This window comes from Bombina bombina, chromosome 1 (genome assembly GCF_027579735.1).
Source record: "Bombina bombina isolate aBomBom1 chromosome 1, aBomBom1.pri, whole genome shotgun sequence".
NCBI classification, from domain to species: Eukaryota; Metazoa; Chordata; class Amphibia; order Anura; family Bombinatoridae; genus Bombina; species Bombina bombina.
Window position 1 is genome coordinate 678,755,290 of NC_069499.1, and position 16,729 is coordinate 678,772,018.

Below are 16,729 nucleotides of genomic sequence, written 5' to 3' on the forward strand. Positions count from 1 at the left end.
TCCTCGGAATTTTAATTTTACTCCAAGAGTATCCATTGGAGTCGCACCAACAGATATATTTTTTCCATATCTTATGGTAAATTTTCCTAGTCACAGGCTTCCTGGCCTGAATCAGAGTATCTATAACCGAATCTGAAAACCCACGCTTAGATAGAATCAAGCGTTCAATTTCCAAGCAGTCAGTTGCAGAGAGACTAGATTTGGATGTTCGAATGGACCTTGTACTAGAAGATCCTGTCTCAAAGGTAGCTTCCATGGTGGAGCCGATGACATATTCACCAGGTCTGCATACCAAGTCCTGCATGGCCACGCAGGAGCTATCAGAATCACTGAGGCCTTCTCCTGTTTGATCCTGGCCACAAGCCTGGGAAGGAGAGGGAACGGTGGAAACACATAAGCTAGATTGAACGACCGAGGCGCCACCAATGCATCCACTAGTGTCGCCTTGGGATCCCTGGATCTGGACCCGTATTGAGGAACCTTGGAGTTCTGATGAGACGCCATCAGATCCATATCTGGAATGCCCCATAGTTGAGTTAACTGGGCAAAGACCTCCGGGTGGAGTGCCCACTCCCCCGGATGGAAAGTCTGACGACACAAATAATCCGCCTCCCAGTTGTCTACTCCTGGGATGTGAATTGCAGATAGATGGCAGGAGTGATCCTCCGCCCATTTGATGATCTTGGATACCTCTCTCATCGCCAAGGAACTCTTTGTTCCTCCCTGATGGTTGATGTAAGCTACAGTCGTCATGTTGTCTGACTGGAATCTTATGAATCCGGCCTTCGCTAGTTGAGGCCAAGCCCGGAGAGCATTGAATATCGCTCTCAGTTCCAGGATGTTTATCGGGAGAAGAGACTCTTCCCGAGACCATAGACCCTGAGCTTTCAGGGAATCCCATACCGCGCCCCAGCCTAATAGACTGGCGTCGGTCGTGACAATGACCCACTCTGGTCTGCGGAAACTCATTCCCTGAGACAGGTGATCCTGAGTCAACCACCAACGGAGTGAGTCTCTGTTCATCTGGTCTACTTGAATCTGTGGAGACAAGACTGCATAGTCCCCATTCCACTGATTGAGCATGCACAGTTGTAATGGTCTTAGATGAATTCGAGCAAAAGGAACTATGTCCATTGCTGCAACCATCAATCCTACTACTTCCATGCACTGAGCTATGGAAGGCTGCAGAATAGAGTGAAGAACTTGACAAGCATTTAGAAGCTTTGTCTTTCTGACTTCTGTCAGGAAGATCTTCATTTCTAAAGAATCTATTATTGTTCCCAAAAAGGGAACTCTTGTTGACGGAGACAGGGAACTCTTTTCTACGTTCACCTTCCACCCGTGAGATCTGAGAAAGGCTATAACAATGTCTTGTATGGGCCTTTGCTTTGGAAAGAGACGACACTTGGGTTAGAATGTCGTCTAGATAAGGTGCTATAGCAATGCCCCTCGCTAGAAGGGACCCTAGCACCTTTGTGAAAATTCTGGGAGCAGTGGCTAAACCGAATGGAAGAGCCACGAACTGTCTTTCCAGGAAGGCAAACCTCAGGAACTAATGGAGATCTTTGTGGATAGGAATATGCAGGTACGCATCCTTTAAATCCACGGTAGTCATGTATTGACCCTCCTGGATTGTTGGAAAAATCTTCCTTGTTCCGTTATTGGAACTGGGTGTATCACTCCCATCTTTACTATGTCTCCTACGCAGTGTAAGAATGCCTGTCTCTTCATCTGGTCTGAAGATAAGCGAGACATGTGGAACCTTCCCTTTGGAGGAAGTTCCTTGAATTCTAGAAGATATCCCTGAGAGACTATTCTAGTGTCCAGGAACCCGGAACATCTCTTGCCCATGCCTGAGCAAAGAGAGAGAGTCTGCCCCCTACTAGATCCAGTCCCGGATCGGGGCTACGCCTTCATGCTGCCTTGGTAGCAGCAGCAGGCTCTATGGCCTGTTTACCCTAGTTCCAACCTTGCAATGGTTTCCATGCTGGTTAAGGTTGGGAAGTGTTGCCTTCTTGTCTGGAGGCCGCAGAGTTAAGAATTGTTCCGTTCCTGAAATTGCGAAAGGAACGAAAATTAGATTTGTTCTTAGCCTTAAAAGGCCTATCTTGTGGGAGGGCATGTCCCTTTCCACCAGTAATGTCTGAAATAATCTCTTTCAATTCCAGCCCGAATAGGGTCTTACCCTTGAAAGGAATATTAAGCAATTTGTTCTTGGACGACACATTCGCCGACCAGGATTTTAGCCAAAGTGCTCTGCGCGCCACTATAGCAAACCCTGAATTTTTCGCCTCTAACTTAGCTAATTGAAAAGCGGCATCCAAAAGAAATGAATTAACCAACTTAAGTGCATGAATTCTGTCCATGACTTCATCACATGGAGTCTCCCTTTGAAGCGAATTTTCCAGTTCCTCGAATCAAAATATGCTGCGGTAGTGACCGGAATAATGCACGAGATTGGTTGAAGAAGAAAGCCCTGCTGAATAAATTATTTTTTAACAGTCCTTCTAATCTTTTATCCATAGGATCTTTGAAAACGCAACTGTCCTCAATAGGAATAGTTGTGCGCTTAGCTAACACTGAAACCGCCCCCTCAACCTTAGGAACCGTCTGCCATGTGTCCTTTCTAGGGTCGACAATGGGGAACATTTTCTTGAATATAGGAGGTGGAACAAAAGGTATACCTGGCTTTTTCCACTCCTTAGTCACTATGTCCGCCACCCGCTTGGGTATCGGAAAGGCATCAGCGTGCACTGGAACCTCTAAGAATTTGTCCATCTTGCACAATTTCTCTGGAATTACCGGAGAATCACAATCATTTAGAGTAGTTAGGACCTCCTTAAGCAGGGCGCGGAGGTGTTCTAACTTAAATTTAAAAATCACTATATCAGTGTCTGCCTGCTGAGAAACTTTTCCTGAATCAGAAACTTCCCCTTCAGACAGGCCCTCCCTCACTGCTATACTCAGATTGATGTGAGGGAACAACTGATAAATTGTCCTCAGCGCTAACCTGCTCATCTTCTGTATTTAAAAACTGAGCAATCACGCTTTCTAGAATAGGATGGCAGTTTGGATAATAGATTTGCTATAGAATTATCCATCACTGCAGTTAATTGCTGCATAGTAACCAGCATTGGCGCGCTAGATGTACTAGGTATCGCCTGCGTGGGCAAAACTGGTGTTGACACAGAAGGAGAGGATGATAAACTATCCCCACTACCTTCACATGAAGAATCATCCTGGGCAATCTTATTAAATGTGACAGTACTGTCCTTACTTTGTTTGGACGCTATGACACAATTTGCACAAAACATTAATAGGGGGAACCACCTTGGCTTTCATACATACAGAGCATAAGCTATCTGAAGGTACAGACATGTTAGACAGAATATGGCAGGCTAATAATGCAATAAAAACGTTTTTAAAGAAAAGCGTTACTGCACCCCAGAGTCCTAGTGCCTTGAAAGTATTGCACACCAAGTTTCAAGACTTTAACCCTTAAAATGAGCAAAACGGAGCTATTTGTTCAAATAAACAATTTTATCACACAACAATCACTGCCACAGCCTTGCTGCGGCTTTTTACCTTCCCTTAAAGTGATTCAGCACTGAAATAAACCTTCCTGAGTCCGTTTTCTTTACCCACAGGACCCTCAAATGAAGCTGCATGCACTGCCAAGGAAATAAACTGACAATTGAGGCGTGAAAACGGGGCCTCCTCCATCTGCATTACCAGAGTGAAGGGGGCCTTTCTGACTAAAGTAAAAAAAACGTTCCCAAAAGTGCTTTTATAACACACAAAAAACACTCTAAATGTCCAATAAATCTGATATAAACCAATCGATTTAGCCCACAATAGTGTCAACCAGTATAGAGCCCATTTATAAGCCTTAATCTGTTATGAATCTAAGAAAATGGCTTACCGATCCCCTAAGGGAAAAACTGACAGTCTTCTAGCATTAACATGTCTTGTTAGAAATATGACTAATCGTACCTGAAGCAGATAAGTCTGCAAACTGTTCCCCCCAACTAAAGTTCTCTGGGCTCAACAGTCCTGCGTGGGAACAGCAATTGATTTTAGTTACTGCTGCTAAAATCATACTCCTCTTTTAACAGAAATCTTCTTCATTTTCTGTTGTAGAGTAAATAGTACAAACCGGCACTATTTAAAAAAAAAAAAAAACTCTTGATAGAAGAAATAAAAAACTACAACTAACACCACAAACTCCTCACCATCCCCGTGGAGATGCTACTTGTTCAGAGCGGCAAGGAGAATGACTGGGGGGCGGAGCCAGAGGGGGGCTATATGGACAGCTCTTGCTGTGTGCTCTCCTTGCCATTTCCTGTAGGGGAGGAGAATATCCCACAAGTAAGGATGAAACCGTGGACCGGAGACAGCAATGTTGGAGAAATAACATTAGGCAAAATATTTAATTTCCACAATGTAAAAGTTTCAGTAGAGAAAAACAAAAGCAGGCATAATAGCTTTCAAAGATCATGAAAACAGCGAGCAATAGAGGGAGAGGGGTAAAATAACTAAAATTTGACGCCAAGAATGACGCATTACGCAAAAGAAGTTAAATATTTTTGGCACAAAACTAAAACCAGTGTTGGTGAGAGCATATCACTCCACAAGCCCACCAATTTATGGCTTACATACATATATTCGGCCCATCAAGACAACCAGGGACCCAAGTGTCCACTGACACAAGATGGAATGCAAGAATCCAAACAAGGACAGAAAAAGAATGGATCTAGAAAAAAAACCAAGATGCCAAAGAAATGGCAGAAGCCTTCTGACCTTTCCTAGAACCGGAAAAGATAACAAATAGACTAGAAGTCTTTCGGAAATTCTTAGTAGCTTCAACATATTTCAAAGCTCTAACTACATCCAAAGAATGCAATGATCTCTCCTTAGAATTCTTAGGATTAGGACATAATGAAGGAACCACAATTTCTCTACTAATGTTGTTAGAATTCACAACCTTAGGTAAAAATTTAAAAGAAGTTCGCAACACCGCCTTATCCTGATGGAAAATCAGAAAAGGAGATTCACAAGAAAGAGCAGATAATTCAGAAACTCTTCTAGCAGAAGAGATGGCCAAAAGAAAACAAAACTTTCCAAGAAAGTAATTTAATGTCCAGTGAATGCATAGGTTCAAACGGAAGAGCTTGAAGAGCCCCAGAACCAAATTCAAACTCCAAGGAGGAGAAATTGACTTAATGACAGGTTTTATACGAACCAAAGCTTGTACAAAACAATGAATATCAGGAAGAATAGCAATCCTTCTGTGAAAAAGAACAGAAAGAGCAGAGATTTGTCCTTTCAAGGAACTTGCAGACAAACCTTTATCCAAACCATCCTGAAGAAACTGAAAAATTCTCGGAATTCTAAAAGAATGCCAGGAAAAAATGATGAGAAAGACACCAAGAAATGTAAATCTTCCAGACTCGATAATATATCTTCCTAGATACAGATCTACGAGCCTGTAACATAGTATTAATCACAGAGTCAGAGAAACCTCTTTGACTAAGAATCAAGAGTTCAATCTCCATACCTTTAAATTTAAGGATTTGAGATCCTGATGGTAAAAAAGGACCTTGTGACAGAAGGTCTGGTCTTAACGGAAAAGTCCACGGTTGGCAAGAAGCCATGCGGACAAGATCCGTATACCAAAACCTGTGAGGCCATGCTGGAGCCACCAGCAGAAAAAACGAGCATTCCTTCAGAATCTTGGAGACTACTCTTGGAAGAAGAACTAGAGGCGGAAAGATATAGGCAGGATGATACTTCCAAGGAAGTGACAATGCATCCACTGCTTCCGCCTGAGAATCCCTGGATCTGGACAGATACCTGGGAAGTTTCTTGTTTAGATGAGAAGCCATCAGATCTATTTCTGGAAGTCCCCACATTTGAACAATCTGAAGAAACACCTCTGGGTGAAGAGACCACTCGCCCGGATGTAACGTTTGGCGACTGAGATAATCCGCTTTCCAATTGTCAATACCTGGGATATGAACCGCAGAGATTAGACAGGAGCTGGATTCCGCCCATACCAGTATTCGAGATACTTCTTTCATAGCCAGAGGACTGTGAGTCCCTCCTTGATGATTGATATATGCCACAGTTGTGACATTGTCTGTCTGAAAACAAATGAACGATTCTCTCTTTAGAAGAGGCCATGACTGAAGAGCTTCTGAAAATTGCACGGAGTTCCAAAATATTGATTGGTAATCTCACCTCCTGAGATTTCCCAAACCCCTTTGTGCTGTCAGAAACCCCCATATAGCTCCCCAACCTGTCAGACTTGCATCTGTTGAGATCACAGTCCAGGTTGGAAGAAAAAAAGAAGCCCCCTGAACTAAACGATGGTGGTCTGTACCACGTCAGAGGGTGTCGAACAATCAGTTTTAAAGATATTAAATGAGATATCTTTGTATAATCCCGGCACCACTGGTTCAGCATACAGAGCTGAAGAGGTCGCATGTGAAAATGAGCAAAGGGGAACACGTCCAATGCAGCAGTCATAAGAACCTAGAATTTCCATGCATAAGGCTACCGAAGGGAATGATTGAGACTGAAGGTTTCGATAAGCTGAAACCAATTTCAGACGTCTCCTGTCCAACAGAGACAGAGTCATGGACACTGAATCTATCCGGAAATCTAAAAAAGGTTACTCTTGTCTGAGGAATCAACAAACTTTTTGGTTAATTGATCCTCCAAACATGTTCTTGAAGAAAACAACACTCATAAAAAGCTGGAAAGGATCTTTCCATTGAAAATGAGCAAAGGGAATTGAATCCAATGCTGTTAAAACTGAAGGAAATAATAGATACTAAAGGTACCGACAGACGGAACCCAATACAAATTGTCCCTTGTCTGATAGAGACAAAGATAGTGACATAAACCATCTGGAAACCTAAAAAAAGGTGACCCTTGCGTGAGGAATCAAGACCATTTGAAAAAAGATCCTCTAACTATGTCCTGAAGAGCAAGTGAACCATATATATACCTGCAGCTGTGGTATAACTTTTTACACAGAACTTACTCTGCTGAGTTGAGGAGATTGTTAGGTAAATATCTTCCTCTTTTTACATAGAGATGCTCAGGTGATATTTTCTTGTCAACTTTTTTCAGTTATACTGCATCAGTTTTAAGTGATGTAGCATATAAGTATTATGTCCCTTTAATAATAAACCAACTCTGGAACTTTTATTGCATCTTGTAGGGCTGTGACAGGAAGTAATTGACACTTCACAAATGAAATTTAAAAAAACGGTATATCAATTTAAATACATGAATAATACATATTGCAACAATTTATATTAAGTATAAGCCACTGCCTAGTGCTTCTCTTATTACAACAATGACACAGGCTGTTTAATATCCCTTTAAAATAGGATGCTGAGGCTGTTCATACTATTTACTTTTATGACACTTTAAGTGGTAATTTACTTGTAATTTCAGCAAGTTCTACAGGTACAAACATATAGTATAATAACATTTATATAAATATAACATAACCAATGATCAATTCAAACATTTCAGACAATCAGCTGTGTGCATGAAATTTAGCTTCTCCATTTGTCTATGTTGTCACATTTCATTGTCATAATGTTTTAAATTTCAGTCTCAGCAAGTGTTATTACATTAGAAGAGTGTAAAGCTATTAAAGTAATACGCTATTTTAAAAAACACATAATAAAACGACTTGTCATCACCTGGTTTGCTTGCAGGTACTTTTGTTGGTCTGGTTGGTTTAGGTTTTGGTGTTGGTTTGACTGGGGTGTCAAAAAAGTCAGATAAGTCAAGGTCACCTGCAAAAGGGATAAAATGTAATGAATTCTGTAAGGGAACAGATCTACCTGACATACCAGCTAAACCTTCTGCATATAACTAGTGTTGAAAAGACATGAAAAATATGTACCTAATGCATCAGTTCAAGGGTCTGCAGTTAAGCTTAAAGGGACATTCTAGTGCTAAATGACTGAACTATTTTCACTGTGTTTAACCTGAGCAAAGGAATTATGTCCATGAAAAGGTCAGTAGCCAATAAGGATTGACATACACACGTATCCACCAATCACCAGAAATGTTCTGCTCAGGAATGGCACTGAAAGGGACACTGTACACAAATTTTTTCATTGGTGATATAGATAGAGCATGCAATTTTAAAGGACCAGTCAATACAGTAGATTTGCAAAATCAACAAATGCATGATAAGAAGACAATGCAATAGCACTTAGTCTGAACTTCAAATGAGTAGATTTTTTTAAAATAAATTGCAAAGTTATCTCTTTTTCCACTCCCCCTGTATCATGTAACAGCCATCAGCCAATCACAAATGCATATACGTATATGCTGTGAATTCTTGCACATTCTCAGTAGGAGCTGGTGACTCAAAAAATGTAAATATTAAAAGAGACTGTGCGCATTTTGTTAATGGAAGTAAATTGGAAAGTTGTTTAAAATTACATGCTGTATCTGAATCATGAAGTTTAATTTTGACTTGTGTTTCCATTTAAGCAACTTTCTAATTTACTCCTATTATCAAATTTCCTTCATTTTCTTGTTATCTTTATTTGAAAAGCAAGAATGTAAGTTTAGATGCCGGCCCATTTTTGGTGAACAACCTGGGTTGTTCTTGCTAATTGGTGGATAAATTCACACACCAATAAACAAGTGCTGTCCAGGGTACTGAACCAAAAATTGTCTGGCTCCTTAGCTTATTATTTATTTATTTTTTTTATTTTTTTCAAATAAAGATAGCAAGAGAATGAAGATAAAGTGATAATAGGAGTAAATTAGAAAGTTGCTTAAAATTGCATGCATTTTTACTAGGTGTTTAATGACTTTACAGGGGTTATTAACATTGAGAGAGAAAAAAAAAAAAAAGAAAAAAAAAAGTACCTGTTTAAAAAACATAAAATATGCTTACCTGATAATTTAATTTTCTTCTGAAGGGAAGAGTCCACAGCTGCATTCATTACTTTTGGGAAATACAGAACCTGGACATCAGCAGGAGGCAAAGACACCCCAGCCAAAGGCTTAAATAAGTCCCCCAGTCATTCTGCCGAGGGAACAAGGAACAGTAGGAGAAAAAAAAAAAAAAGGTGCCAGAAGAACAAAAAAATACTGCCACCTCATAGATAAAAACACGGGCGGGAGCTGTGGACTCTTCCCTTCAGAAGAAAATGAAATTATCAGGTAAGCATAGTTTATGTTTTTCTTCTTAAAAGGACAACAGCTGTATTCATTACTTTTGGGAAAAGAATACCCAAGCTAGAGGGCACTGAATACAAACAACGGGTGGGTACAAAAGGCGACCCCTTTGAGAGGCACCACAACCTGATTACTCGATACCCTAAAAAATAGACGACACAGGAGAAAAACCAGAAGCCCAGTTAACTGCACATTAGTTACACTGCCGGCAAAGCTGAACTAAACCACTCAGTGCAAGAGTCTGTCTAGCCCAAACAACCTACGAGGAGTCAGCCCCGCGGATCAAGACTCCCATGAAGGTACCCAGCCAAGACAAGGACCGCTATCTGCCCCCAAAAAGGAGAACAGATTCTCATGAAAAATCCAAAGGATCATTCCACTCTGCAGAACATAAAACAACCCATGGTTGTTGTACAATAGCAATGCCCAGGAAGACCAACTCCCTAGAACACAAGGACCGAAGAAAAAGAGATCTATACACAGGAAAACATGTCCCAAAAAGGACTCGAGGAACACCCTCATATCCCTGACCTTGTACTATACCCAAAGGTACTCCAGAAAAACCATGAGTTTCCCGTTGCCTCATATTAGGTCTAGACCTGCAAGCTAGACAGCAGAAATAGGATAACTATCCCAGCAGCTAGTAAAGAGTATTCCAAAAAGAACACCAACAGTGAACAGGAACTCCCAATGACCAGGTTCCAGGTAGCAAGCTGACTCACTGTTGCTAAACCCAAACGAAAAGGCTTTCAAAGCTTGTTAACACCCAGTCAAAGTGCAATTAGCTGTAGCTGGTTACACCCTAAAATTGCAATAACTGAATTTAATTGCAAACCTTCCAAAGGCTCACAGCCCTCCGAATATCTAGCTCCAAGGAGAGTCCCCTCCCAGCACCGAACACCAGAGGGAAAAAAAAAAAGGACATCCAAGACCTCCCACAAAAGGAAAGAACCGACTCTAAAGAAAACTGTCAACCCTGCATAGAGTAACCGACCCCCAATCTTCCCTCTAAGATAATGGTCCCAGCCCAAAGGCTAGTCAAAACCAAAGACAAGAGTCCCAGACTTCCAGAAGAGAAAGGAAGGATCAACGTCGGAACAAAGCCCCCGGTTAGACCACTGACCGTTACTACAAACGGTATGCTACCATGAGTCAGGATAGACTTTGTGCTCGGGTACGAAACCTCCTACACGACTGTCTTCTCTAAAAACAAGGAACACTTCCCAAGGGAAGAAGGCCCTCAGCATCCATATATCAGAATCCAAAATATAGCAGGAGCCCCATAGGGATCAAACCCTCAACCTCTCGCTGCAGGAACAGAGAACCCAGTCACTACATCGCAACTCCCCTTCCAGGATACTGGAACGCAAGAAGGGAAAAGACCCTTACAAAGGCAAGCCACCAAGGACCCACAGGTCGCTCCAAATACTAAGGTAACACCGAACCCACCCCCGCTCTAGAAGAGAAGGGAAATAAACAATGGAAAACAACCCTACCATAGAGGCGAGACCATTCGGCCATATTCCCAACCCAGGTGAAATACCTGGAGTCTACCGGAACAGCGTAAATGCGCCAGAAGACCAGTAAGGAACCGTCAGGACCTAAAGCCTAGGCCGCAAAACGATAGGCATCTCTCACAGAGCCCCAGCCTCTACGGAGAGAGGCCCGTGGGACCACAAACATCTAGTGAGAGATCGAACCGTCCACAGCCATCTAAGGAGAGACACGGACCAAGGTCAGGGTCCTCGAAAACGGAATCAATCGAAGATCCGACATACAGAGGAACCCTAAGCTGCCTCCTACAAGGAGGAATGCACCTCTAAAATCCATAGACTTGGCGATCTAGCAATAGCCTCAAACCCAAGAGTCACAAAGGACTTCCTTAACAGTCTAAGATTCAGCACCCAGGGCACTTGGATCTCAAATAAATCTCGTAGGCAAGTGTTAATACGTGCTACATGCATAGGCAAGGTAGCAACCAACACCCGAAGGCGAATGAGAACCCTGTACCCTGCTCGCCATCCCAGAGAATCGAACTTAAGACACCACCCACGAAGCCCCTAACAGAGCATTGAGGATAAATGGTCAACTACCTGACCGCAGAAGGGCGGCCCTCTGTAACCGACCTCTCCTCTTCACTGACAAGCCCCAAGGCTAGAGTTGCAACGAGGATGGAAAGACACCCGAACGTCGAGACCATGGTCAGACCAAGGGTAATGGAAGGGACAACAGTCAGAGATCCTTGAAGGATCTATCTTCCAAAATCTTCTTTAAGAAGGCAAAAGCTGGAGCTTCGCAGCTCCCCACAGAAGACAGGGAACCCCTGCACACCAACTCTTAGAGTAACACAACTCTGAGCAGAGAAAGAACATGCCCGCGCATCCAGACCATATGATCCACCCAAGGCGGGAAGGAAGGAAACTTTGCCACCGCAATAAAATGCTTAATAGGCTAAAGAGTCAGCAAGTCAATCACTCGGCACACTAGACCACATAGGTCACCATAGGGCCAACGCTTCCCCAGAAGGCCGAACTGAATCGGGCGATCCCACACTCGATGGGCCCTGGTTAATGGAACACGGACAGTATCTTAGAAATACCTCACTTGGGAAATATAAATGATTCAGCGCCATTGAAATGGCCATGCAGAGCTGTGCCGTAACTTCTGGAGGAAACAAGCCACCCTCCAGAGAAGGTGTAAAGGCCATAGGGACACCTGCTTGCGTAGCCAGAAAATGGACTGGAGCACTCACTTCACGGGTCATGGAAACCTCGGAGGCGGATGGCTCAACGCACTCTAAGCTTCCTGCTTCGGGAGTAGATAGTACTCTAGAAAGGCAATCGGGACATAACTGATAGGCGATTTCATATTCATCACAAGACACATCCTCCATATCGGAGGCATCCGTGTCGCGCATATCAGAATCCTCCATAATCTTGGGATTACAAAAATGACAAAAAACTGGCACCCTTTAACACCCCCAATGGCTGGGGACTCACCACCTCCTGTGAACTAGAGAACCCACGAGCAAGACTCTCTCTCCGTCGCCCACAGACAGCATACGGAAGTGAAAAACAATGTAACCGCACCCGTCATGAGGTGCACCGTGCCAGTCACGAAAAGGGTGCGCAATCTGGAAAGATTGCGTCATTAAAAGAAGGCCGCTATGTTTCAAAAAGGCAGTGAGCCTAAGTATATAGCTACACATTTGCAGATAGAACCATATAACAAACATGATTAAAAGTCCCCCCTGTTCAATAACCCCCCTCCGGTGATATTAACCCATGATTCCTTATTAAGATAAAAGGAGTCCCACTGGGACCCTACCTTGTTTCGTTAACATTACATTCACATATCGAAATAAAATTAAACAATCTAACCGGAATCTACACCATGGAACAGGAACACGGCCCTTCAAGTGTGACAGATAGTAGCCTCGCTTCTGACATGGACTTGAGTGAAGAAAGGTAGACAGCGAAACTCATCAACGCCGATTACCAAGGAGCTGTTAATATGAGTCGGGATGGGTTCGCAGGAAAACTCTCCCTGCATCTCCGGACTTTAACTTTCATCCATGCTCTCACTGAGATGCTGACAGGATTACTTAAAACTCCAGTCCCATTGCAAAGAGTACTACCCTCCATGAGAGAGACTGCCAACCTCCTGTGACGAAAGGCAAATAATGACTGGGGGATGAGGGAAGTGTGGGAAGTATTTAAGCCTTTGGCTGGGCTGTCTTTGCCTCCTCCTGGTGGCCATATTCTGTATTTTCCAAAAGTAATGAATGCAGCTGTGGACTCTTCCCTTTTAAGAAGAAAACTGCAATATTAAAAACTAAATTTGTTAGAACATTTATTTTTGCACTAAAAAGTTTGTGCTAAACCAAGGCAAAGAAGTTAAACACATAGGGCCTGATGGTCCCAGGCCGTCACAGGCTGTGATCCAATCAGCAGCAGCAATCATGCAGCCGAGTCATGCAAATGCCACCGTTGACTACATATAGTTAAACACATAGGGCCTGATGATAAAAAAAAATTCTTTGGGGCTTTTTTTAAGCAATTGTTTTGCAATGTAGGGGTCTCTCTTCACATCCAAAACTCTGCACAGAGAGATGACTCTCAATAAAAAAAAATAATCGCCTTTTTAAAAAAGTCACGGGATCATCTCGCTAGAGCGGAGAGGTTTAAATCAGGCCCAAAGACTTGCAGGGTCAATAGTGCTAAAATTACACAGTCTAATGAATTAGGGCATGCACTATTTGCACAATAGCCCTTTTATCACAGGTTGCAAGTAGCAAGATGGACTGATCAATATTTAGACACTCCATCATCTAATCTCCATATTGCAACAGCAGTGAAATGTAATATTAAACACTCAGCAAAAAGATATTAAATGGAAAACAATCTATAATGCATATAAAAGAACGCTATATAAATGGAGGTAGATCTACGTCATGAGATACATAGCCAATCATACTGCATAACGAAGATCTAAGTCCATAATGCTGGGAGCCCAAGCAGTCTCGGTTGTCAAGTGACAGACTTAGCATCTGCCTTCATATGGCAACAGAGCTCGATTGGTGCTCCATTACCATATGAAGGCAAATTGCCAGATCATTACAGAAAGTTAAATAAATAAATAAATAAAGTAAACTGGGTACTGGCAGATTTACCAGTACCTAAGATGGCCGCCACTAGTTGAAGGTGGGGAGGATTAGAGAGCTGATTGAGAGGGATCACTACACTACAGAAAAAAAGACCTGAACTGCATACTGGCAGACCAAAGATGAGGGGGATCAGTGTTTGGGGGGGGGGGGTGTCAGGTGGGAGGGTAATCCCTGCATTACAATACCATTGCCCTTAACTAATTTACCCATTCGCTTTCAAAGTGTAGTGCACAGCTGCAATTAGCAGTCTTCTAATTACCAATAACCAATGGCAAAGCTATGCATGTCTGCTGTTTCTGAACAAAGGGGATCCCAGAAAGGCTTTTATATCCATTTGTGTCATGATTGCACAAGCAGTATGTAAATCATTTCAGTGAGAAACAAAAAGTTTGTGAAAAAGTTATAAGGGACACGATACCCAAATGTTGAAGCACATGAAAGTGATGCAGCATAGCTGTAAAAAGCCGACTATAAAATATCACCTATAAATCTCTATGTAAAAAGGAAAAATATTTAACCTCAAATTTCCTAAATATTCACACCCCACTGTAAAGAGACTTTAAGCAGCCAGTCAGGATGCTTGTCCCAGGACTTGCAGGGAGCGTGCATCTGTCACGTGCAAGCACAGTAATCTTATTTTCCTATTCAAGCTTAAGTATAAGTTCTATAAAATCTCACAGCAAAGCATTGCCTCAGCACTGCTGATGCCGATTGGCTATTTTTATTATTTTCTTTTTTTCAACTATTTACACAGCATTGAAGAAAATTTTGAGGTAAAATATCTTCCTTTTTTACATAGATGTGCTCAGGTGATATTTTCTTGCCAGCTTTTTACAGTTGTGCTTTATCATTTTCAAGTGATTTGGAATATTAGTATTATGTTCATTTAACTTTTTTTTTTTATATGATCACATTTGGCGGTGAAATGGTGGCACGAAATATACCAAAATGGGCCTAGGCCGACTAAAAAATATCACCTATAAATCTCTATGTAAAAAGGAAAAATATTTTACCTCAAATTTCCTAAATATTCACACCCCACTGTAAAGAGACTTTAAGCAGCCAGTCAGGATGCTTGTCCCAGGACTTGCAGGGAGCGTGCATCTGTCACGTGCAAGCACAGTAATCTTATTTTCCTATTCAAGCTTAAGTATAAGTTCTATAAAATCTCACAGCAAAGGCAAAGCATTGCCTCAGCACTGCTGATGCAGATTGGCTATTTTTATTATTTTCTTTTTTTCAACTATTTACACAGCATTGAAGAAAATTTTGAGGTAAAATATCTTCCTTTTTTACATAGATGTGCTCAGGTGATATTTTCTTGCCAGCTTTTTACAGTTGTGCTTTATCATTTTCAAGTGATTTGGAATATTAGTATTATGTTCATTTAACGTTTTTTTTTTTATATGATCACATTTGGCGGTGAAATGGTGGCACGAAATATACCAAAATGGGCCTAGGTCAATACTTTGGGTTGTCTACTAAAAAAATATTAATAATGGAATGATAGGAAAAATCCTAACAATCATCTGGTATTTTGGCAAGTTTTTCTCGGAATTTACCGATACTGAAGGGGTTAAGATGCAATAAAAAAATGACATTAAATCTAATATATAAAAGTAACTTGTCAATTTACAGAAAGCGTGATTTTCTGTTATGCCAATGTTTCAAGTTATACAATATGTGTTTCATTCTATGCCAGTTATGGATCTAGAATCCAGCAGGAAGGGATAATCCAAAAGTTAAATAGTTTTCCTTTATTACATAAATATATAAGTAAAAAACATATACAGGGTACATGTGCAATATAGCAGTGTGCTATCAGTTCAAAAAGTTTCTTTGTACTTGAAACATAGTAGATTTGCATAAACAGCAATCAATAATAATACTACTAATAATAATAATAATAATCTGACAAATTTCACATTTACTTCAATGTGCAAAACCCATGTGTCATGTGACAGCCACCTGCCAATCAGAGACTTATATGTACACCCTGAACTTTGCACATGCTCTGTAAAGCTGGTGCCTCAGAAAGTGTGCATATAAAAGACTGCAAAATGTAATAATGGAAATAAATTTGAAAGTATCATAACTGCATGCACTGATTCATGAAACTTTCATTTTGAGTTTAGTGTCCCTTTATCAAAAATGTCCTGCAACTTCATAAATAGCATACACTGAAAGATCTGCTATGATATGCATACTGAAAGTTGCCTGCTGGGAAATAAGCTGCCTTCAACTTTGACACAACAGGAGGTCCCGTTAAGCGCATTAAAACAGGGATTAAATAGGTGTCCTTTCTATGTATATATCTAGCTAGGTGCATTTAAAGGGACAGTATACACTCATTTTCATATAACTGCATGTAATAGACACTACTATAAAGAATAAGATGCACAGATACTGATATAAAAATCCAGTATAAAACTGTTTAAAAACTTACTTAGAAGTTCTAAGAATAGCTCTGTTGAAAAGGTAGCTGGAAAGCCCACTGCAAGTGGCAAATAAGACACTCCCCTCTCCCCCTTCTTTTGCATATGAAAAGACCCTTTACACAAACAGGAGCAAGCTGGAGAAGGTAGCTGACCGTATTCAAATAAAACTTTGGGGCTTGGTTAGGGGTCTGGAAATCAGAGCAATGTTATTTAAAAATAAGCAAAACTATAAATTTAAAAAAACTAAAAAAACTTTATGGGCTATATAAATAGATCATCTACAAAACATTTATGCAAAGAAAAAATTAGTGTATAATGTCCCTTTAAGTGTAACATAATACTAGACAGGAGTTTCCCTTTTAATGCACTTATTAGAAAACTCTTTAATATAGGAAAAGCTCTA

At 41.2% G+C, this 16,729-nt stretch overlaps 1 protein-coding gene across 2 annotated transcripts in view; it reads right to left on the minus strand.

Annotated features, from left to right (window-relative positions):
• The window catches only part of CD99L2 (CD99 molecule like 2), a 294,098-nt gene that overhangs the window by 144,810 nt on the left and 132,559 nt on the right, over positions 1-16,729 (minus strand). For both annotated transcript variants that reach the window (XM_053699159.1, XM_053699157.1), the window contains exon 4: positions 7,722-7,817. In XM_053699159.1, the coding sequence (XP_053555134.1) occupies positions 7,722-7,817 (96 nt within the window). The remainder of the gene's footprint in view (positions 1-7,721; positions 7,818-16,729) is intronic.